This window comes from Lissotriton helveticus, chromosome 5_1 (genome assembly GCF_964261635.1).
Source record: "Lissotriton helveticus chromosome 5_1, aLisHel1.1, whole genome shotgun sequence".
NCBI classification, from domain to species: Eukaryota; Metazoa; Chordata; class Amphibia; order Caudata; family Salamandridae; genus Lissotriton; species Lissotriton helveticus.
In genome coordinates, this window is record NC_136065.1 from 405,123,632 (window position 1) to 405,146,791 (window position 23,160).

Below are 23,160 nucleotides of genomic sequence, written 5' to 3' on the forward strand. Positions count from 1 at the left end.
ACCCCGCAGTTGCTGGTATATATATGTATATCAAGTACCAGTCCAATCTTCCGTATCAAAGAAAGCGCTATATATATATATATATATATATATATATATATATATATATATATATATATATATATATATATGTATATGAGGGGTCAGGGTGAGCACACCCTGAACCCTGGGTGCATGTGGCGGGCGAGCTCAAGGGGACCCCCCCTTGATTGGCAGGCCACAGCATAGACAACATGTTGTTGCAGCCATTACAGGATTCTGAGTCATGGTCCCCATTCAAATGCATTGTGAGTGACAGGTTTTGAGGGTTACAAAAAGTGTACGGACAGAGAGATTTTAGTCACAAAATGAATCATTTGTTGGTGCTAGCAGGGGTGGCCGGCATGGAGTGGATGGCGGGGCCGGCGCGGGGAGATTGCAAGGGAGAGCTGCGGGAGGGGTCGCGCATGGTGAAAAAAAATATATATATTTAAAAAGATACTTACCCTGCCGCAGGCCGGGTCCCACGTCTCTGCTCCTGCTCTCCTCATGCACATCAAGGAACAGGAAGCAGGCCCCACTGACCAATCACAACATTGCAATTCAGTGTTGTGAATGGTAAGCACCCAGGCTCCCCTGACCTATCACAATGGTGCAATGCAAAGTTGTGATTGATTTTGAGGGTCCTAATTCGACACTCAACCAGGGAATGGGGGCCTAGGCATGTTCTCCATGCAGGCTGTTATGCGGCCTGCATGGAGAACGGGGAAAGTGTGCATGGCTGGTTTGTGCCGCCCAAGAGGGACGACCAAAGAGTTATTGTGCACTTTGGCATGGGCAAACCAATCCTTCCCTGTTCCAAGAGCCGAGCAGCAACACCCACCCACCCACCCGTCAGCAAAGCAGCAGGAAGCAGCATAAAATGATTATAATGCAAAGTTATTATCATTTTATGTTTCTGCTTCACACTGCATAAAAGCAGTGGGGTGACACTTCTGCCTCATAGCGGCAGAGCTGCCATTGGGTGGTACCATACTAATTTTAGGAAATGTGGCCTGTTATAAGGTGATTTCATCCAGTGACAAATGCTAATCCTTTGCTGAAATTTGATGAACCTAGAGTTAATGGAATGTGCTACAGAGGCCAAACTTAGAGTACGTTTTCTATAAATTCACACTATCGTCCTCTGCTGAGTCAGAATAAAGTTTGACATTCTGACAAAAACACGAAATTCCAGCAGCAGCTTCTCAATTGATACCCCAGTGTTCTACTGCAGCGTCCCATAATTTTCCAATCACAACTAGTGAGCTAACATCCTGTATTTATTGTAGCTGTATGACACATCCAAAACTTTCTTGATGCATTCAAAGATGTAAAACTTTAAGCCTTTTAACACAATGAAGGGGTTTGCTTTTTCATAGAACATGTGGCTATAAATCTAAAATGATGACACATTTGCTATGAGTTCTCAAATGTATTTCTCACCAATCACAGTAAAACAGTCATTCTTCATCATCAGGTCACCTCCTTGTTGGGTGGGTGCTGCAATGCTCAACAGGCCCCTCGAGAGGCTCTTTATTCCTGCATCCTGGAGCAGGAACTGGTCAGGTGCCACGAGGCCAGGCCATCCTGGGACAGGAAATCGTCTCACTACTAGTTTCTTCTCCAGGGTGCAGCAAGGCTCCTGCTCCAGATGCCCAGGAGGCGGTTCATCGTAGACCTTGAAATCAGCATTATTAACTAATAATAATTCTCCTTTCCTGTGCCTGGGTGAGGAGCTGCAGTGAGTCTATTTCTATGAAAGTGGATGGCAGAGGGACAGCAGGACATTGACATAGGGATCAACAGAGCAAGTATAACTTTAGGGGACAGAGGGCAGACAGAAATAATTTGCTTTTGGAATAGGGGTCACAGCAGGCAATAGGACTTTACTTGGGCATAGGGACCGGCAGTATGACTCTGAAACCATGTTCTGGGACTGGAATGGATGCTCCTGAGGCAAGTGACCATCAACGTTGCAAATTGTTATGTGAGATCTTTTCCAAGTATACTTTGAAGTACATCGATAGAATCCTGATGGACATTGTATGGAAGTGAACTAGTCTTGGTTTAGTCGTGCAGCTGAATGCAGGAACTATTTGCCATACTTCCTCCGTTACCTATCTTTCTTCATACTCCAACGTGGTAAATTGGTTCACTTAGGCTGAATATCCAAATGTGTGCAGTTCCTATGGCCACATGGTCTCTCCTCCAGACAAAGCATATTTTTCTTCGTGGACCCCTATGCCAGTAATCACGAGGTAGCGTTGTTCGTTTCTCAACATGAGCTACATTTCACAAGTCAGGCACCCTTTCCTTCAGAACCTGTCTATTCACCCATATCTTGATCTGTATAGACTTGTATATGTTCATATTTGTTCATGTGCATCTATAAATAATTATATGTTTTAACAAGGATATTGCTGATGCTCTTTTGCAGTTTCCAGCTAACAGTGTCACTTTTACTAAGGTATACCATATGCTCTTTAGTCTATCTTATAACCCCATCCCTATCTTTCATATGTAACCTACTGATCACCCCTCACTCACTTTATTATATTTGATTGTGATATCTCGTTCTATGTAATGTTGAAGTATATCACCTTCGCCATGTTGTATGGAGAGCCCATTGATACCTTTGGGGAGAACATGCTCTTTAAGAATATATAAAGCAATAAAAACAACTACTTTTCCTTTTTGGAGGTCCTGCTTTGCGTCAGTTTCTGTATCTGCAAGCAATTTTAATTTTGACTTCTTGCCAATTGTGGAGGAAAAGTCTGATTTAATGTTGGTAAGGGGTGTAATGTTGCCAACACGTTACTTCATTTTTTTCTTGTGGTTTTCTTGTATACTGACTGACTTAGCAGATTTTATACTGAAATGCTACTTTACATGCACGTTTCGAAGAGGTTTGATCACCAAATTATTTATCCTAATTTTGGGGGAAACTTCCCCAATTCATTTGATGCCATTATCAGTATCTTCTGAAGGCATATGACCAAAATCTTTGGAGGAGATGTGTATTTTGCGGTTTACTTTGTAATGTTTTTAGGCATCCTCTGGACAGCACTGCAGTAAAAGCAAATGTGAAAGGAAGGTATTTTTCCATCGGTCTGAATCCAGATGCAGACAAAATAGGCACCAATTCTCCCGACCTCAAGTTCTCGAACTGACTGCAATTTCCCCTGGCATCAAATTATGCTGAAATCCCGCTGGCCCTCAATTATAGTGCCATCCTCATGCTGTTCCTCAATTGACAAAACCTTTGCATCTGCTATTTGTCCTGAACAGTGTGGGACAGTAAAGTGCCTGTGCACACACCATGGACATGCACATAAAAAATAAAGAAAGAAACCAAAAGCTTTGCAATATGTTTTTGTATTTTCATTGAAAATGCAGGTTAGGGACATCGTTAGCAAAAACAGAGGGACTCGGAACATCATTTGCAAAAACCAGCCTAAACTATAATTGAGATAAATAGAAAATAAAGAACATTTTAGTTTCATATACTTTGGTGGCTGACAACGCCAATGTCTGTATTAAAATATATTGCAAATTCCCTCTGAATTTTAGGGAACATGAGTTGTGAACTAATTGAAAAAACACAATACATTTCAACTGATTGGAAATCAAGGCCTGAGATGTTGAAATTTTCCTTTCAGCCTTTATAGTGTTCTCAAAGTTAAGGGGTGCTATAACTGACATATTTCTTCTAGCTTGAATAGTGGCTGACTCCATCTTGAAAAATGTTCCCATAATGAGAAGGGGCCTTACAGAATAACTGAAAATAGAGTGTGCTTTATAGAATGTATCAACTCAAGTTCATGGTAATTTAGAAGCACACTTTCCATCAACAACCAGAGGAACGTAAGGACATATATACTAAGCACTTTTGCGTAAACAATGCAAAATACTGATTCACAGGGTTTGTCACAAGAAATTACTATTTTAAGTGTACAAAACTCCTTTCACATGTCAGAAAGGTCTTTGGAAGGGCCTTTCCTTCCAAACTAGGCTTCAATATTGTGTGTGTCAGTGATTTGCACCTGCAATTCCAGTTGCAAACCAATGGCAAGTTACTGACTCCTGAATTAAGATGATAATTGACTCGAAATAGGTAGGGGAGCCATTGGGATCCCTGTCCCATGGAGAATCGCTTGAGCATCCTTGGGGAGAGTAGGCAATGGTCCAGGCAACCACTGCCAGCTTCCCTAATATTTCCCAAACGGGAAACGTATTCTGTTAAAACAGCAATGTTCCTTTAAGGAGGTAGGGCTGCTTTTAAAAGAACAGGTTCCCACTTATAAGGATGCTATTAAACCGGCTAAAATAGACTGGAATGTGGCCAAATGGGAGTCTCTCTTACAGGCACTCAAATCCAAAGACCTAAGGGCATTTTGGAATATACTAACCTTCAGCAACCGGTAAGGGGGAAATAGCCTACAGACAAATATCACAGTTGAAGTTTGAAAAGGCCACTTTCGCTCACTTTATGATGTCCAGGATCGACCTGAGGAATAGGTGAACTAAAGTGCATATCTGCAAACTGACTGGGATCGTGATGGTGCGATGGCCAATGAGAACTTCCCCATTGTTTCCCTTGAGGAAGTATGCAAAGTAATCTCAAACATAGCACCCCGCAAGGAGCGCAGCATCAATAAGATAATGGGGATTTATATCTTTCAGAACCTGATGTTTGGGTACGCTACTTGCTAGTTATCTTTAATGCTGTACTGGGTTGTATGCCCATCCCGTAGAAATGAGCCAGTGCTGAAATAATTCCTGTGTGCAAGAAAGTGTCAGCGCTTCTAACAGGGATTACAGGCCCATTAGCATTATAGACATGATGCAGAAGGTCTTCTCAAGGATAATCCTAGATCGGCCCAAAGTGTGGATAGACATCCAGGATGCCCTCAGTATCTTAAAAGTAGGCTTTAGAAACTGAACTTCCAACGTTGATCAGATTCCGCCTTCCACTACTTTACTGGAAAATGATGGTGCTTGAGGGTGGTAGTTTGTATCTGATCTTCGTAGATCTGAAATCTTCTTTCGACCTAATTTCTTGGTCTAAACTCTGTTCTATTATGTCTACTATGGGGGACCTCACTTTCCTCTGTAATATCATTAAGAGGTTGCATGAGAATAACTTTTAACAGGTTTGATGTTGGAAACTGGGAGAGCTCTCTGAACCATTTCCAGTGACTAGGGGCATCCAACAGGGCTGTGTGTTGGCTCACACCCTATTTTGCTTGTACATTAATGGGCTGGTTGATACGTTGAATGAGGTTAGTGACAACAGCACTCCAAAGATCTGCTCATCCTAAATCCCAGCCCTGATGTTTTCTGCAGTACTCTTGTTCTCTCAAAATCTCCCAGGGGAATCCAAAGGATTCTCAATGGCTTCAATATTTTTCGCACCGAGCGGGGCCTTGAGGTCAACATTGCTAAGACAAAATGTATGGTTTTTAATCCTGTACACTCCAGCAGGACCAAACATGTGCTGAACGAAATTACAGTGGTGAGGGTCGCCATCTTTGAGTACTTGAGGATCACTCTCGACGAGAACATGGATTGGGCCTTTCATATTGGGAAACAGAGATTGAAAGTAGCACAGAATATAGGTAGCCTGGCTAAGGTTTACAGGTCATCTTCTTCCAAGCTTCTCAGCCCCCTGATGGAAATATACAAAACTCAATCCCTGGGAGCCATTAATTATGGAGCAGAGCTATGGGACATAAGACCATAAAAGACATCGTATTGGTAGGAAAAAATATATTAGCAACTTTGTGAATCTTCCCCCAGTACTCCCCTGACTCCGCTCCAGTTAGATCTAGGGCTGCGTCCCATCTAGGAGGCTATCGCCCTAAGACCTTTCCTCTCCTCTTTTGGAGGAGAATCTGGTCCACCCTGAGCTGATCCCAAATAGACAAGCTTTAGAAGAACTTCTGGAGATACCAGGGGCCAACAGCCTTCCCTGGTTTTCTCATTTCAGGGTCACTCTCACTAGTATAGTATTGGTATCTCTATAGGAAGACCCTTTAACAACCTCTTTGGTGAACACCCAGGAGAAACTGGTGGATGGCTACAGAGTTCAACTGCAGGTACCTTTCTCCTCCATCTTTGTTGAGAAGGTGGAGAAAATCTATAACTCCTTTCCCCAAGCTGCTCCATGCTCTGACCCCGTTCTCAGCTCCATCACCACACACACTCTCGCTCTTTTCTGGCCAATCTCACAGGACGAGTTGCGGATGCTATGCAGTAAGGTCAAATCGGGCGCGCCTGCAGAACCCCTTAAACCAGAGCAATTTGTGAAATCTCTTCCTGTGCTCCTCTCTCCACTAGGCTAGGTGATTAACTTATCCCTTTCTAAGGCAGTTGTCCCAAGGACTTGGAAGCAAGCTAGGGTGGTCTCCCTATTTAAAAAAAACTCCCCGGATTCAACTAAACCAGAACATTTCTGCCCCATTTCTCTCCTGCCTTGGGTTTCCAAGATTTCTGAGACCTATGTCAATTCCACCTTGACAAGTTTTTTGGAAGACAACAACATTCTGGACCCTTAGCAGAATGGCTTCCGCTTGGGTCACAGCACAGAGTCTGCCCTCCTAGCGGTGACCGAACATCTGAGGGTCACACTAGATGTGGGACTTACTTCGGCACTGATTCTATTAGATCTCAGTGCTGCTTTTGATACGGTTTCCCACCAGATCCTGTTGCAATGGTTGGTGGAGGTGGGCATTGTAGGCACTGCCCTGGATTGGTTTGCCTCTTTCCTTTCCGAGAGAACCTTCCAAGTAAGGCCCCCCTTTTTCCTCCTCAATCCACACCTTGAAACAAGGGGTGCCACAGGGCTCGGCACTGAGCCCTACATTATTTAATCTTTATTTCCACCTGCTAGCAGCTGTGGTGAGACGCATAAGGCTGACAGTGGTATCATACGCTGACCACACGCAGCTGATAGTGGTTCTCTTCGGTGACTCCGTGGGGGATGCCTCTAAGTTTCAGAGCAATCTTACAGCTATCGCTGTGTGGTTGTCTGCCAACTGTCTACAGCTCAATCCTGATAAGGTTGAGATCCTGCTGGTTGGGAGGAACCCAGAGCTGTGGAGTGAGCACTGGTGGCCTACCACCCTGGGCTGTGCACCCACCCCCAAACAGGTGGTGAAAAATCTGGGTGTCTGGGTGGATTCGGCCCTCAGCTTCCAAGTTCAAACTAAGAAGGTGGCAGGGACCTGCTTTGGAATACTGCATGGGCTCAAACCACTGATAGAGTTTTTTGATCCGCCCACTCAACAGGTTATCATCCAGGCCTCCATTCTCTCTAGATTGGACTAAGCAAGTTCACTATATTTGGGGTCAAATAAGACTGAGATTCTGAGACTTCAGAGTGTTCAAAATGTGGTGGCCAGAACTCTGCTTGGATTCCTAGAACTTGCTCCACCTCATGTGCTATCCGACGACTACAAGTCCCTCTGTATCACTTTTGAAATTCTGAAATCTTCCTCCCCTGGTATTCTGGCAAACCTGCTCCTACCCTACACACCCGCCCGCCAACTTCGGTCTATGGGTCAACATCTGGCGGCTGTTCCTAAGTGAGGAGCAGCCGCGGCCCGTGGAGGGAGTTGCGGTGGGGCAGGCAGGCGGGGCGGGGTAGGGGCAGGGTGGGGGGTGATAAACACTGGAAGCTGGATGATTGCAGGTAAGTAAACAATTAAATTAATAAAATGAATTTCGTAGCGCGCCCTGCATCGCATCTTGCGATGCAGGGCACGGAACGAAATTTGCTGATTTATGCCTTAATAGGTAGGAACTGGTATCACAAAGGCACATTTCTGGGGGATTAAACCTTTTTGAAAATATCCTCCACAGAGAAAACACACTAAGCCTTTAGCTAGTGAATTGCCCTTTGTGAGTGTTACAGAAAAAGCTGACGCGTTTCCAATCCCGTTAATTATTTCACAGGATCTTCATCAGGGCTGTGCTCGGTGTAACCTGGTGCCGTAATGAAAGGGACAATTGAGTATGGGCATCTTCTCCTTATAGTTGCCTAGTGCAGGCTGTGATGATAAATAAATTACCTTTATCTGTCAAGTATCGCATGCAAATGTCCTCTAGTGCTTCAGGATCAACCTGTAGCGGTAAACATAAAGAGACGGACATTTTCTCTCAAAATGGATAAATATTTCTCACAACGCATACTTAAAACTTGTGCTGGGTTTACGCACATTATGGAACCTTAAACCTGTTGAAGGGCACCACAAATGCTGTACCTTTATATCATGCACAAACACAGTAGAAGTAAACAAGTTCAAATTCAATTCCATTAAATGGACTCACAGAGAATTCACAAATTGCAAAAGCTGCAATATAGTTTACACCATAATATGCCCATGTCCCAAGCTATATATTGGGAAGACCAATCGACAAATAAATCAAAGATTGACCCAACATCGTTCCAGAATCAAACAAACAGTTTTGACAGCCCCAATGGTTCAACATTTCATTGATAACAAGCATACTAAAAAGGACTTTATATGGACTGTGCTTTCAGGCATTAAAACTCCACCTCGTGGAGGAAATGTGGAATTGTTACTTCTTAGAAGAGAAGCTTACTTAATCCTTAAATACAATTGTGTGATCGATGGTTTGAATGAGATGTGGAGAAGTGTGGCTCACTGGTTAGAGGAGGCAGACCTGGAAGCAGAGGTCAGCCCGGGACCAGGGTTCAATTCCCGGGTCGGCGGGGTCTTGAGTCCTAAAATGTCCATGGACTCGACAATTCTCGCTCCGGTGCCTACTCGATTCATGGGTTCACATTCTTCGACTCTGGGCAATAGCTTGCTTAATCTCCACAACGGCCCCTCGCGGCGGGATGCCTGGCTTTCACCTTGCCGGGGTTATCTCACAGGGGAATTCCAGGACGGGTTCCCTAAGCAAGCGCTTAGAAACCGCTCGGTGATTTGCGCTATATAAATTCCTGTACATTTACATGGCTGAATTACAGCAAACCATTCGCTGAGTCCTCTGTATTTATGACTGGTCCCAATAACTTCAAACATTAATGATGAACAGGTTAAACATTGGCAAACTCGACTTTCTTATTTCATTTAAAAAAAACTCCTCTCTTTTTCAATTATTTGTGAGCTTAAATTAAACATAAACCATGCTAATTATCACTCAAATAGTTGGGAATTGCACAATGCATTATTTATCTTTTCATGATTTTGCAGAAGGAACATGGCCGTAGCGATTCAGATTAAAGTGAAACACACGCGATTCATTACAAATCCCAGCATGCCTGCTCCAAACATGATTTGTGGATGGGAAAAGGCCATAGCATTTTGGACCTGAGTGACACATATGCGATTTACTACAACTCCCAGCATGCCTGTTTCCAACAGGATTCCTTCCGGGGCACACGTTTAAATAGCCGCGGATAACTCCCGCGAGGTTGATTGTCAAAATCTAGCATCGACGGGTGATTGAGACTCCGTGCGGTACAATATTAAAGGTGAGGCATACACCAGCTCCACACACACGTGACTCTGCAAAGCGTGGGGACCGTGATATTCATTTCGGCTCTCTCATTTTTATTGAGATTCACAGATTGCCATACAAAACAAGTTGCAAGTTGCATGTCCATAAAAAAATCCTGAACTGCCCACGTTGGATAACCGTAACGGATCAAGGATCTGAACTAGGCTTTTTAAGTAAGTGTACACGGGGCATGAGAACAACGTTGCATTTGGCACACATTGTTCAAGCGTGTCGAAATAGATTATAAATAACACGGGCTACGACCTCTTCTCTCTTAACTGATGGCGCAGCAACTGCCTAGCTATTCAACACGCACAGTGTTAAGAACTGTGGCCATTCGTTTCTTCTTTCAATTATACTACAACACACGTAAGTCTTGCTGTTGTCCGCTTAACCACGCTGGAGCCATTACAGCCCAGCACAAGTTTTAAGTAAGAGTTGTGTGACATATTTATCCATTTTGAGAGAAAATGTCCGTCTCTTTATGTTTATCGTGCCTGGGGACATTTCCATGCGATACTTGACAGATATAGGTAATTTATTTATCATCACAGCCTGCACTAGGCAACTATAAGGAGAAGATGCCCATACTCAATTGTCCCTTTCATTACACCAACAGGTTACACTGAGCACAGCCCTGATGAAGATCCCGTGAAATAAATAACGGGATTGGAAACGCGTCGGCTTTTCCTGTAACACTCACAAACGGCAATTCACTAGCTAAAGGCTTAGTGTGTTTTCTCTGTGAAGGTTATTTTCAAAAAGGTTTAATCCCCCAGAAATGTATCCTTGTGATACCAGTTCCTACCTATTAGGGCATAAATCAGCAGACTTTAGGACTGGTCCAATGTGTGACACCAGTGTAATGTTGCCATGTAGTAATTCATGTGTATGTTATTATTTGTAATCGTTTATTCATATATTTATGTATTGTATTGTATTTATGAATATCATCAATCATTATAAATTGTTTTTGTTTGTGTGTTGTTCTCAGACATATGAATATTGCAAAAGTACTATAATATGTTGTAAACACATGCGATTAAATTGGTGCATGCCTAAGAACAGATCGTCTAGGCATCCAAGTCTGCTTAAATAAACAGCAGCAGTTTAAAGTGGAGACCAGGTTATTTTTTCTTGATACATTGATTATGTCCCCCCTGGTCCCGTAAGGACAAGGCCCCCTGTTTTTCGCAACTTATATATATTAGTCATTTCCTCAGGTTTTTTGTTGAAGTATTTGATTGCACACCGACCTAATCTACTACAAAAATCAATATGTAGTTTCACTGAACTCTGTTGTTTCTTTAACACATGATCCAAATTGATGCATGCTCTTTTATACTGAGAACCTTGCCCACAAACCTTTGACATCTGATTAGGGACCCTTTGTTTTTCTTACTGTAAAGCATTTTTCATCCATCACTTCAAATTGAGGGAGTTCTCCAATATTGTGGTAGCAAGAGAACAGGTTGTTAGAGTGTGGTGGCCCCTCTGCTGAACAACAATGTTACTTCCTTTCCTTTATCCTTTGAGGGGGAGGAATTTCCCCTTGTAGGTCACTGGTAATGTACATTTTATTGTTGCTAAGTATTTATATAAACCTGAACTTCCAGGAAGGTTTCTTACCAAAGAACTTTGCTGTTATTTTATTAAAGACCCTTGTGGCACAATGTAGAGAACAGACATTGTGTTCCATAGTAAGAAGTGATGATTAATTATCTTCCTTATCTCTGGTTTAGAATCTTTAAGTTAGGCCTTTATGTTGAAAGTCAGGCCAGCAAGCAAGGAATCACAACCTATCCTAGAAGAAGTCAAACCTAGGAAAATGTACATGAATTACCCTTTGCCCAATATCAGGTCTTATGTCAGATCCAGCAATGACAGGTTTGCCAGCAAACTCCTGAGATATAATCAATGAAATACTGTGCCAGCATATTCCAGTTTTGATTTAGACAATTCTGGACTTTATTTCAGCAAAAATATCTGCTACTTGTAGAATTCTTCCTTTTCTGAAAATAATCTGAGGATCCCATTAGAAAAGGTAGGAATTTTAATCCTGTCAATTACCTACTTGAGGTATTCTTCAGGCTCATAAGTCAGTAGACTATTTCTGCTGCCTGGGTGAATGAAATGTACACCCAGCTACTGTCTTTATTGGCTCCTTTGAGTAACCTGATTTGGTGATTAACCAAGGTTAACAAAATACAGAATTAAGTCTACCCATGAGGTTCTACCAATCAATAGACTGATGTTCAAGTAGGTATATATTATTTACCTTGAACGTAAAGAAAAGGAAATGTTAGATGTGTTAAATGTGTTAGTTACTAGATTTCAGTGTTAAAACACAGTAATCTAAAATGTGTCCACCGTGAAACTGCTTAACTGTTGGATGATATCAAAATGGAAGTACCTTGTTACTCTGTTATTTAAGCGAACAGGACATTGGCTGTGATGAATTCCCTTCCCTTACGTGCTACCTATCAACTCAAAAGCGGCATACATTTGTGTGAAGATAAATGCGGCAATCCTATCATTTCAATGCTGGCTCAACATGGTTAAGCCAGCAGCTTAAATCACTTGCACCTTTTCCTGGAGTCATAAAAGCTATCTGTAAACATCTTGTCATTATAATTTTATAGAAAATTCAATATTGTTTGAATTCAGTCTTATTTGATCACAATTTCATCAGCACATTAAGCAAGTCTATCCTTCCATTTCAGGGCCAGGCATCAAGAAGAAACCCAGATGTTTAAAGGAGATGAAAAAGAAAGTAAAAGGGAAAAAAATGGCCAGTCTCAAATTCCGTTTTGGAGGAATGGCTAGTAAAAGGAAAAAAGGCTCATCAGTAAGTTATTTTTATTAAATATGTTATAACACTTCCACAGGAAATGTTTGTTGCAAACTGTTAAATAAAACCACCTAATCAAGGCTACTTCTCACAATTCCACCTCTCAGACTCAAATCTGGGGCTAATGTTGAAGTAATTGACACTGTGTCACGCATGAACGTCTTGGGGCGTATATGTGGCACATTCATCACAAATGTGATATCTTTGCTTTGCTAGATAGTAAGACATTTTTATACTATTTGGCTGTATAGCATACAAGTTATGGGTTACCTAAATTAGTTATGGCATGTTTATCATATGTTTTACCCATAAACATTTCAGACTCATTTGAGATGATAAGCAACCAAAAAAGAGTCCCAAATCCATGTTTGTTAGTCAGATATGTAATACATTGTTCCTCAAACAAATAAGTTGAGGGTGCACCTTGTTTGCAATACCCAAAACAGAATTTGGATAATAAAAAGCATCAAAAGATTTTTTATAGTGAAACCTGTATTAAGCTTACACATATTTTTGCCATTAGATATTAAAACCACATAGATTTCACAAAGAAGGGACAACAGCAGGTTGTACAGAAACCCAGCATCCAATATTGGTTGTTTGTCCAATAAAGGAATTTTTGCCAGAAGATTTATTATTTTGTTTTTAATTTTCAACAGTAAATACCATTTAAGTCCTACATTGGCAAATAAATATTTCTTTGGTATCCATATAATATAGACTTGGGTCTGTAGTGCGGCTTCAGGTAAGTGCAGAAATCAGATAGCTCCTCTAAGCAAATGTTGTGTTTGGTTTGCATGCAGAGTGAAGAGGATGATCGGGAGGAGTCAGATCTTGACAATGCAAGCATCAACAGCTGCTCGGTCCAGTCAGATATCTCGGCTGGCCTCGTAAAAAGGGGACGAAGAGGAAGGAAAAAAAAGAGAGGTACTGCAGTGTTTTCCACCTGAAAGCAAAAGGGTGTCCACACTGTTGATCTTCATTTAACCATAGGTTTACCATATGACCCCACGTCACAGGACAAGCCATGTTCAATGTCTAAGCTTTAATTTACATCTTCGTTAAATTTTTACTGTTGTTGAAAAGGTGTACGTCAGTATAGATCTTTGGGCTAAAGTACTAGATCCTAATTATTTGCAAAAGAAAAACACAAGACAAGAAACCTGTTGGTGATTGAGACATCTGGTAAACCCTCGTTAAGTCCCAAGCCACACAAACACAGTGCTGCCTCTCTGCCATTATTTGAGACAGAACTCAAACTTTTATCCTGTATCATCCAGGTAAGTGAAGGTTTTGCTAGGTCTGTACTTTCAGCATTCTTTATTTGTATACTTCATTTTTTTTAAAGATTGGATAAATCAGTTGAAGAAACAATTTTGACAGAGTCATTTTATGAACATTGGTTAATTGCTCAACTGGTTGTGGCAGCCACCACATGAATACAGCAATGAAACCTACTGTCAGTCATGAAATTCCCATTTTTTCCATGAATTTTATGAACTATTAATATAATTTGGATTTTAGCAACATAAAGAAAACACTACCATAACTTAGTCTATAAGTCAATTCAAAATATTGTGCTGGAATAAAACACAGCAATCAATCTTTATCATAGAGAAATCCTATTGTAAAAATTCAATTGGAAGAAAAATCACCACAGACCTAATTAACCTAGATACAGCATAATTTTATATTTTGTTTCAGTAACATGAAGCAGGAAGTCTTTAATTTCCATTGTAATAATTAACATTAATTGTAGTTGAGACTGTAATAAGCCGAAGCTATCAACATAACCCTGGGCGTAGTTCACGAAGTAGCGCTACGCCTAGCTACGCGAAGTGCACTTCGCACTACGCGTAGCTACACAAACTGCGTAGTGCACTGATTGCACAGAGCCGGATGCTTGTCCGCACTGTGCAATCAGTGCAAACTGCATCTTGCACAGTGCAAGTGGTCGTTTTCTGCCGCTTGAGTAGATTTTTACTCGAGGGGCAGCTTTCTCAACGCGGACTAGTAGTTTCTAATTGCGAGCGGTCGCAAGCATAGGTGACCACTTGTAATGAAAAACCTAACCTCCCCGCGTTGAGAATCTTGCCGGGAGGTTACATTTCCACACTCGCGATCGGCAACTTGATGTTGCTGATCGCGAACAAGGAAAAAGTCTCACCGGGATGTCATTTTGCTTGCTCGTGGTTGCCAACTTGACGTTGAGGACTGCGAGCAAGCAAAAAATTACCACTGCGCTATGCTACACTACGCGTGTTTGTACTGTGCTACGTGCAATTCACGTAGTGCGAAGTAGCACAAACTTCGCAAACTACGCGAGCATAGCGTAGTGCTTTGCCCAGGGTTATTTAAACATCTATCAGAATGGACAAATGTGGCATATCGACAGACAGAAGAATGGAGGAACAGATGGGAGGAGGAGTAATTGCACTGTTAGATAAATAAATGGAGAGATACATACAATACATAAATATTAATGAGGAAATATCTGAAAATCAAGTGTATAGTTTGCATAGTTTTGTGATGAAAAGTTTGATCAAACCCCTTGTGAATGACTGGTCACAGGAAGATAAAAATATGTTTGTATGATATGATGTGCCACATGTGTGGAACATTTTTGCAGCCATGTCAGCACTAGGGTGACGATAATTGCATAAAGATAGCATGTCAATGGTGATATGTCTTTTCTTTGCCCTGCCCTTCTTTTTCAGTGGAAGATGGAGACGGGTATGAGACTGATCATCAGGATTACTGTGAGGTTTGTCAGCAGGGAGGCGAAATAATCCTTTGTGATACTTGCCCTCGTGCATACCACCTTGTCTGCTTGGATCCTGACCTTGAGAAAGCCCCAGAAGGCAAGTGGAGCTGTCCTCACTGTGTAAGTCTTTTTGTTTTCTGGTTTTGTGTATGGCATCTTTTAAGAGAGTGGAAAAGTTAGTTGGAAACATTAAGGCACTGAATGTGGACAGAGGATTTATAAATGCAAGCCCTGCTCAGTCACTTGGTCAAGCTTTGATTTCTGCTGTCAAAACTTCTGTTAATATTTGCAATCCATTACTATTCAGCACCGGACGTTTCATAAGCATGACTATTTCAATCAAACCTGATATCTACACAAGAAATATCTAATTCGTCAAGATCTGCTGATGGGGTAGCCATGTAAAAAGGCAAAAAATCAGCTAACAATTGTTCTTTCAGAGGGGGCTGAGATACTTGGGGGTTTATGTAATGTGTTCTCTGGGATGCTTCCCAACTGGTACCCACCACACTACTAATTCACCTCTAGGGGTTAACCATATGTTGCTCAGATCAGCCTGCCTCAGAAATATGCCTTTTCATTGATTTCAACTCTTCATTGTACATAATGAAGGGGCTTGTTGATCAGCTAGCCATATGCTTCATGTTACTGTGTACCTTTAAGCTTTCAGTTCATCATTATTGGATACACTTATTCATGCATTGTTTAAAAGAATCCTAATAAGAAAATATTTGGAGCATTGGTTTGGTGTAGGTCCCTTGTTATTTATTTGATACTGATACTGAATTAGAGGTCTGAGTTGTAGCACTATTTTACTGCTGAAATTTGATATGATCTTTCATAAATTACATTGTTTTTATAGGTGTCATATTTTGCCCACTAAAACTGGTTGATGGTAAGTTGCTGACTCAATCAATGAGGCCTGCTATACACATAGCTTGCTAAATCACTGTAAGAAAATGGGTCATGGCTCTAAATCTCAAACCTCTGAGTTAGGTCCAGTTTCTAACTGCCCCATTTAATAATATTGGAACCATCATTACTTCGGAATACATTTTAGGAGACTAATTTTGTGGCAACTAATTTCAGGACTCTACGGTTTGCATCTATATTAAGTTAGTAGCATTGCTTGAGTCCAATTGTAATATTGGTTTTCTTTTGTGCTTCAAAAGGGGTGAATCCAGTGCCCCCAATTGTATGTGGATGGAAACCCCATAATCCCTAATTGTTTCCCTATTTCTATACCTAAACGTTTCCCTTATCCCTGGTTTCTTTCCTGTTTCTTTAATTATCTGTTCCCAAAATTGTTTCCCCAATAATTTTTCCTTTCTAATTTTTGTCTAAATTCATGTCCTTTAGTTTTTCGGCCATTTGTTAACGTTACTTATTCCAACAATAATTTAATTTCATTCTGGATGATTACTCACCTCCTCTGAGCCAGCGCAGCTCTGGTATCTATCTCTGATGTGGCTATGGCCTGGTTGAAGTAAAATCGTACACAAATTACAATAATATATCTTAATAATATTTTGGACTATTCCTATTGATATTGTCAAATTCGTCTCCAATTAAGATGAATTTCATCAATGGATTTATGCCATGTAGAAGTTCAATCACTTTTATAGTAAGCTGCTAATCAATCCATCTTTTTTTCCTTAGAACTGACGTGTAACAACCGGCAAGCTAGCAATAGAGTTTCCATCATTCAATACTAGAAATGTTGTGTGTGGTCCATAACCATCATTCATTTGCTATTTATTATTAGCATATATGAATTCTTCCATGAATGCAGAATTGAGACATCCCCGCTTTCTAGTTTTTGCACTTACAAAAATCAAATTCAATCCATTTGCAGGAAGTGATTAGTCTTCTCCTGTTAACCAATGTAAATATCTTTGGATGTAAATTCATCTTTTGTTTTGTTTCAGAAGGATGTGTACCAACCTAATACATATTGTAAAGTGCTCTGATATCCCCCGGGATCTTGTCAGCGCTATATACATCTTTATAATTAAATAATAAAGGGCCCAATATGAATCTCTCTCTTTCAGTTCTTATAGAATTAATTTTATATAATAAAAATACATATCATTCCTGTTTGAGCTTTGAACTTAGACATGGTTCCAACCCTTGGAACCTGTTGGATACTTCTTATTTGTTTGTGAATGGCAGGATTGTTTGACCCTTACATTGTAATTAATCTGCTAGTCATTTCTTGTGTATATGACAACTTTTACATCGTAAAAACATTGCTTCCTGTTTTGAGCAATTACTAAGGCAAGTTATCATTCATTTAATTGTTTACAATACTTTATTTTACCCAAGTCCTTTCTCTTGACATGCAATCATTTGAACGTTCTGTTTTCTGTCTTGCTCATTAGTGAGTATTATAGAATTGTATGAGAAGCAAGTTGACAAAGCAATGTGAGGGACAGAGCTTGTGGTGGCTTACCTTTTGTGCAGCTCTCTCTTTTCATGTTTGTCAGTTACTGCTAGAACTTTGTTTGCCGATATTTGGTCCCATCAGAGATCAACAAACGTATGCAGTGAGAACTGTAAAAGAGAGGATTGCGGCACTGCCGAGATTGCAGTAGACTTATTTCTTTTGGTGCCTATTACAGAAGGCAATTTGCAGTATGTCAAGAAGTACTCCTCTATTATTAATTTACGTACTCTAGCAAAACTTTGTGAATTGTCCCTATAACACCTAGAATGGAGTTAAAGTGGGAATATTCAGGTAATTGTCATATAAAATTATTACTAACATAAAGGACTGCGTCCTATTTGCACTGTTTCTAAAATGAAGTTGGACATTACGTGGCAAATTAACAAATGCATACAATAGTACATAAAAGAGTAGTCTTTTAGTACTCCTTCCTGTGCTTATAAATCATTTTGTGAATTGGCTCCTTTGTGTCTCCTACAAGACGTTTTACCATTAAGAAATTCCGCCATTGTAGGTTAGAATGTTTTCGTACCCTCACTGTTCTTCTCAAAGAGCTATGCCGGACATTTAAGTTTTAATTCAACTTTTTCTGATCTGAGCCGGTGGCTCAGCCCAATAATGCTAAAACAGGACTGTAGTCGCTGGTATAGCCCAATGGACCGTGTTATAGGTCAGCTGTAAGAAAAATAGACCTCCTCAATATGACCCCGCTATGATCAAACAACAATTTAGTATCTCAGCATGTTGCTTAACATTGTTTCTAAAATGCTTCTTTGTGTTTAGCTTCTCTGTTCAAAAGCATCATTTGCTTTGCTTGCACATTTAGATAACAAGACAAGGCAAGATTTAAGAACTAGTTTCTTTATATTTTCTGCTTTTTGATCCGGCACTGTTGTCACGATCAGCAGCTCACCTGCAAACAAAAAACCTTTCTTGAGATCCCAATCAGTACAAAAAGTGGAGTGTTCATATATGGACGTAATTAAATTGCCAGTATCTACATATACAGTGCAAGAGTAGACTGGATAAAGGGCATCCATGTCTGGTACTGTGTTGTGTTACAAATTAGGCTCCTACCTTTCGATTAATGTGCTGTCTGGTTCAAGGCAGTCTGTGCAAAGCCTGAATACTGAGCAGTTCCATGATAACATTTCAGAATCAACTAGAGACCTAACACGAAGTTATTCGACCAAACAGATAAAGTTGCAGTAATTACACTGAAGGTGCACATGGGAGACTCTTACTAATCCTGCTCAGATTCCTAAAGGTTTCCAAATATCGTCTAATATATATTTGTTTTCAGTGAAATTGAATATTATGGTGAGCATAACAATATGGGCGGAATTCAGAAAAAGGGTTCCAGGTTAAATTCTGATTCACTCTGGAAAAAATCATAATTTGCATATATGTATTTTTACGTCTGTTCTAAAAACCATGAACTGAATCTAAATGCATGCTAAATCCTACTGTAGCATATGCACATATAAGGCTCCATTATGAGGTTATGACCACTGTGGTTTAATGATCCCATTATGTCCCGCATCAGGCATTCCAGCACCCTGATATTCCTGCACCAAAAACCACATTATTCGGAATGAGCTCAATAGTTTTAAAAATGATTTCAACCAGTATGCTTTGTTAATGCTATGTCAGAGCAGGGATCATGGAAATTCTCTCCCAATATAGGGTATACTCACGTATACGTATTTCTAAATGAAGTCCCCAAAGCCTTTAGAATGTTGTGAAAACATAGGCAATGTGCTACAGTGTGCAGTAAGGAGAGCAATGTAAGGGGAACGAATTCCAATTAGGTCAAAATAAATTAACAAATAATTTTACATTTCAAAAAAATACATAGCCCTGGCCATGGGTAACGAACACAGTATGTAGAGTAAGCGCTTGTGAGTTAGGCAAAAGGGTGTACATTAATCCTTATTTTTTCATGCTGTTGCAATTTATTTTTTAATATGTGTAAATCAATGTCTGAGAAGTAGCAAAAAGTTTGTATACGATTTATGTAAATCAATTTTAAAAGCCAGAAAATTTAGTGCATTAGCCAATCCATTGTTAATTTGATACACCCATTTTTGTAATTTACTCAATTTACCTGTTTTTACTGAACATGCCTGTATTGTTTTTATTTTGCTTAGTGAGTTTTAGGTTGTGTTTTTCATTAATAACTTACACATTAATATTTTCATTTCTATAGTGGGGATAATTCAGTGAAATAGGTTAGCATAGAAATAGATTATTCACAAATTAAAAAAAAAGATTTCTTCTCAATTTCTTCGCAAAAGCAACCAGCATCTGAAGGTTTGTCATTCTTGATTTCCAAAATCCGAGCAGTTCTGATGAATATATTGATTCTTTCAATGGAAGTATTTTGATGTCTAACATGAATTGTACCACGTATTTTAACACCACATTTTTTTTCATGAGTGTATACATATTTTAAAAACTATCTAAATGTTTCTTCAATTTTGGGGGAATATTTTATCAATGTATTGTGGATGTTATCTTTTTCATTGCTTTTTTCGCTTTAATTTGAACAGCTTATTCTATGCCGCTTTTCTCAATGAATTCATAGCGCTCGCCACCATTTTTTCTACCTATTTTGTTGATGAGTAGTAACTGACCATAATTTCAGATCTTGTGTTTTCTATTATACTTCCACCCAACTTAGACTATTCATCAGAACCTCTAAGTTTAGCATATGTGTTAGACCTGTCGTCCTTGGTATGGTCTTCCCCTAAACCTTTTGCCTTCTCCGATTCTGTTTTCTGAAATATGTTTGTTTTACATTAGGACTGTGCACTTTACCATTGCTAACTAGTGCTAAAGTGCTTGTGCTATCTTCCTGAACATGGTAAAATGAGCCTACAACCGATTAGAATATTTATAGGTCTCTACTACGTGGTATTAGTTGTACCCAAGGCCTGCAAAGTTAAATGCTACTAGTGTGTCTGAAGCACTCATTGTGCCACCCACTATAGTAGCTCTTTAAATCATGTCTCATGCCTGCCATTTCAGGGATAAAATTGCAAATTCAACCTGTCCAAACAAACCTTTACCAGGCCTAAACCTCGAATTTTCATACATTTAAGTCACCCCTAAGGTTGGTCCTAAAGAGCTCATAGGGCAGGTCGCATTGTATTTAAAAGTTAGGATATGTGTTTTTAAGTTTTACATGTCCTGGTAGTGTTAGACCTACCTCTCCCATTGGATAGCATTGGGTTACCTTATAATATACATTAATAAGTACTTTTATTGGGGACAGGTGTAAATGTCATGTTTGGTCTTAAATTGTAATTTAAAATCCTCTTTCATGGTAAAGTAGGATTTTAAGTCACAATTCTGATAATGCCATTTTTAGAAAGTTGCCATTTGGAAACTAACCATTTGGTGCCTGCAGTTTGTGTTCTGAGTCACATGACTGTGACTAGCTTGACCTTTGTGTGTTCCTCTCAGAAAGTGAGACAAAGGGGGACTAGGTATTGGCTGGATGGACCATCCTGCCAGTATGGTTGTGGCGGAATTGTCCCTGACCCACTTACATTTCAAAGGGCTGCCTCAAGCACACTCACAAAGGACTTGACACCTGTCTTTTGGCAGCGTAGACTACTCAGATCCATGGTAGTGGAAAGGAAAAACTTTCCAAAACCAGATGTGGGAGTAGCCAGAATGTCACCCCTACATCAAAGACTGGCACTAGCTATAAATATTGGACCTCTTGACCCATTTCTTCAGTACTCTCCTGGACCTGTGGAAGATTCAAAGGACTGCCTGCTGCCAGAAGGACTGTCCTGCTGCTGGAAGAACTACCTTGCTGCCCTGCTGACTGAAGGGGACTGGACCTGCTCCTTCAATCCAGGTCCACCAGAGTGATTCCAGGGGTTATTAGTTGGCCTCCTGTGTGAGCTACAGGGACATAGCAAGCTCCATAGTTGGGGCTTAGAGCATTTGTCACAAAAAAGAGTACCTGAGAACTGACGACTGGGACCTACCTGTCTGCCGATCTGCACAAGGTGCGTCCTTCAGTCCAATCCTCATTTGGAATCCTAAGGATACCTCCTTAATGACTGATCCGCAACTGACGATTGTTTTGTAAAAGGTGACCATGTAGATCAGATGTGGGACAGGGGGAATTTGTAATCTTGTTCTTGGGTAGGTGGGTAATTTGAGCATCCTTTTCATTGCCTATAGTCAATGGAAATAATGAGAAAACCCTAGTACATATATCCACTCACACAATGGCACATGTAACTTTAGAGTTACTGAATTAAAAATATTTTTGTGACTTACAAATTATACATTTTTACCATAATGAATATAGTACACTGTTAATATCACTACTATTCATTAGCTACTACTTCCATCTGCTCAATTCCTCACAGAACCTGAATGACAGTAGCCACGTTGAAAAAATTCACAACGGTGTTTGGATAATTAGGTTCAGCTGAGGTGAAAAAATACTTTGATTTATAACTACTAACTTAAAATAAATATATGTGCGATTACACCAATATACAGTATTTTTACATGTGTGTATATCTGCTTCAAGGTGTTGGTTGTAAGGCGCAATAGAACGGGATGAGTCTAGGAAGTTCAACACCCACAAATGTGTTAATTTCTGACTATTCACATAATTTTGACAGGCAAATTCTAACCCAGGATACATTTGCTGGTTTATACTTGCCAAGGCCCGAAATAATCTCTGGTCAGGAAGCTACTGGGCAGGAAACTGTCCCAAAAGTAACATAGCCTATGGGAGCATTTTTCCATAAGGAAATATATTTTCTTCATTGAGAAAAAAGTTAAGAACTGCGAATATACATTGCACAATATGTACATTTCTGGAAATGCACACATTACATTCATATATGTGTGAAAAGTTGTGAATGTTTGTACTCCTAGAAATCTAAAACAGTCACATTTTCACAGGAATACTTCTAAAATATTTTGGCAATTAGAAGAAAGTGTTGCATTTATTTCAAACTTAGATGTAAGCCTGCTGTTTTGTGAATCAGTGCCTTGGTGAGGATAAGATGAGCAAATTGGGTGAGGCATCATTTAAGATAAATCACATCTATCACTTGCCCAGTTTGGAAACCCAGCAGAACAAAGGGTTCACTTTGCACAGAAGTTTCCCCAATAACAGTAGAAACGATGCCTCAAGCTGATGATGATCTTACTGGAGATATCCATATGTTGAATGTAGAAAAAATTCAATTTTTGCATCATTATCCCCATTGTCTTGGACTAATGCTGCTTTTTATTCTGTGTACTGGGACTTTGCCAATGCATGTGCTCTGGCCCCTAAAACATGTTGAAATTATCTATACTCCTAATTGGCACATTTAGCTTATCTATAGGTCCCTAGTATATGGTACAAAATGTCTATAAGGTAAATGTCACTAATGGACTGGCTCCCATATCTGAGACTAGGCCTTAGATGTGGAGGGAGGTTGATCTTCCCTTGACAGAATGCCCTGGGGCCTATGCTCATTCTGTTGCATCGCAAAGGATGCCAACCCTGTTATTGGCAGA

General features: G+C 40.1%; 1 protein-coding gene across 1 annotated transcript in view; it reads left to right on the plus strand.

The window, feature by feature from the left end:
- The window catches only part of CHD5 (chromodomain helicase DNA binding protein 5), a 1,012,157-nt gene that overhangs the window by 476,671 nt on the left and 512,326 nt on the right, over positions 1 to 23,160 (plus strand). The window contains exons 6-8 of the mRNA XM_078640953.1: positions 12,276 to 12,400; positions 13,207 to 13,330; positions 15,121 to 15,287. Coding sequence (XP_078497079.1) covers positions 12,276 to 12,400; positions 13,207 to 13,330; positions 15,121 to 15,287 — 416 coding nt within the window. The remainder of the gene's footprint in view (positions 1 to 12,275; positions 12,401 to 13,206; positions 13,331 to 15,120; positions 15,288 to 23,160) is intronic.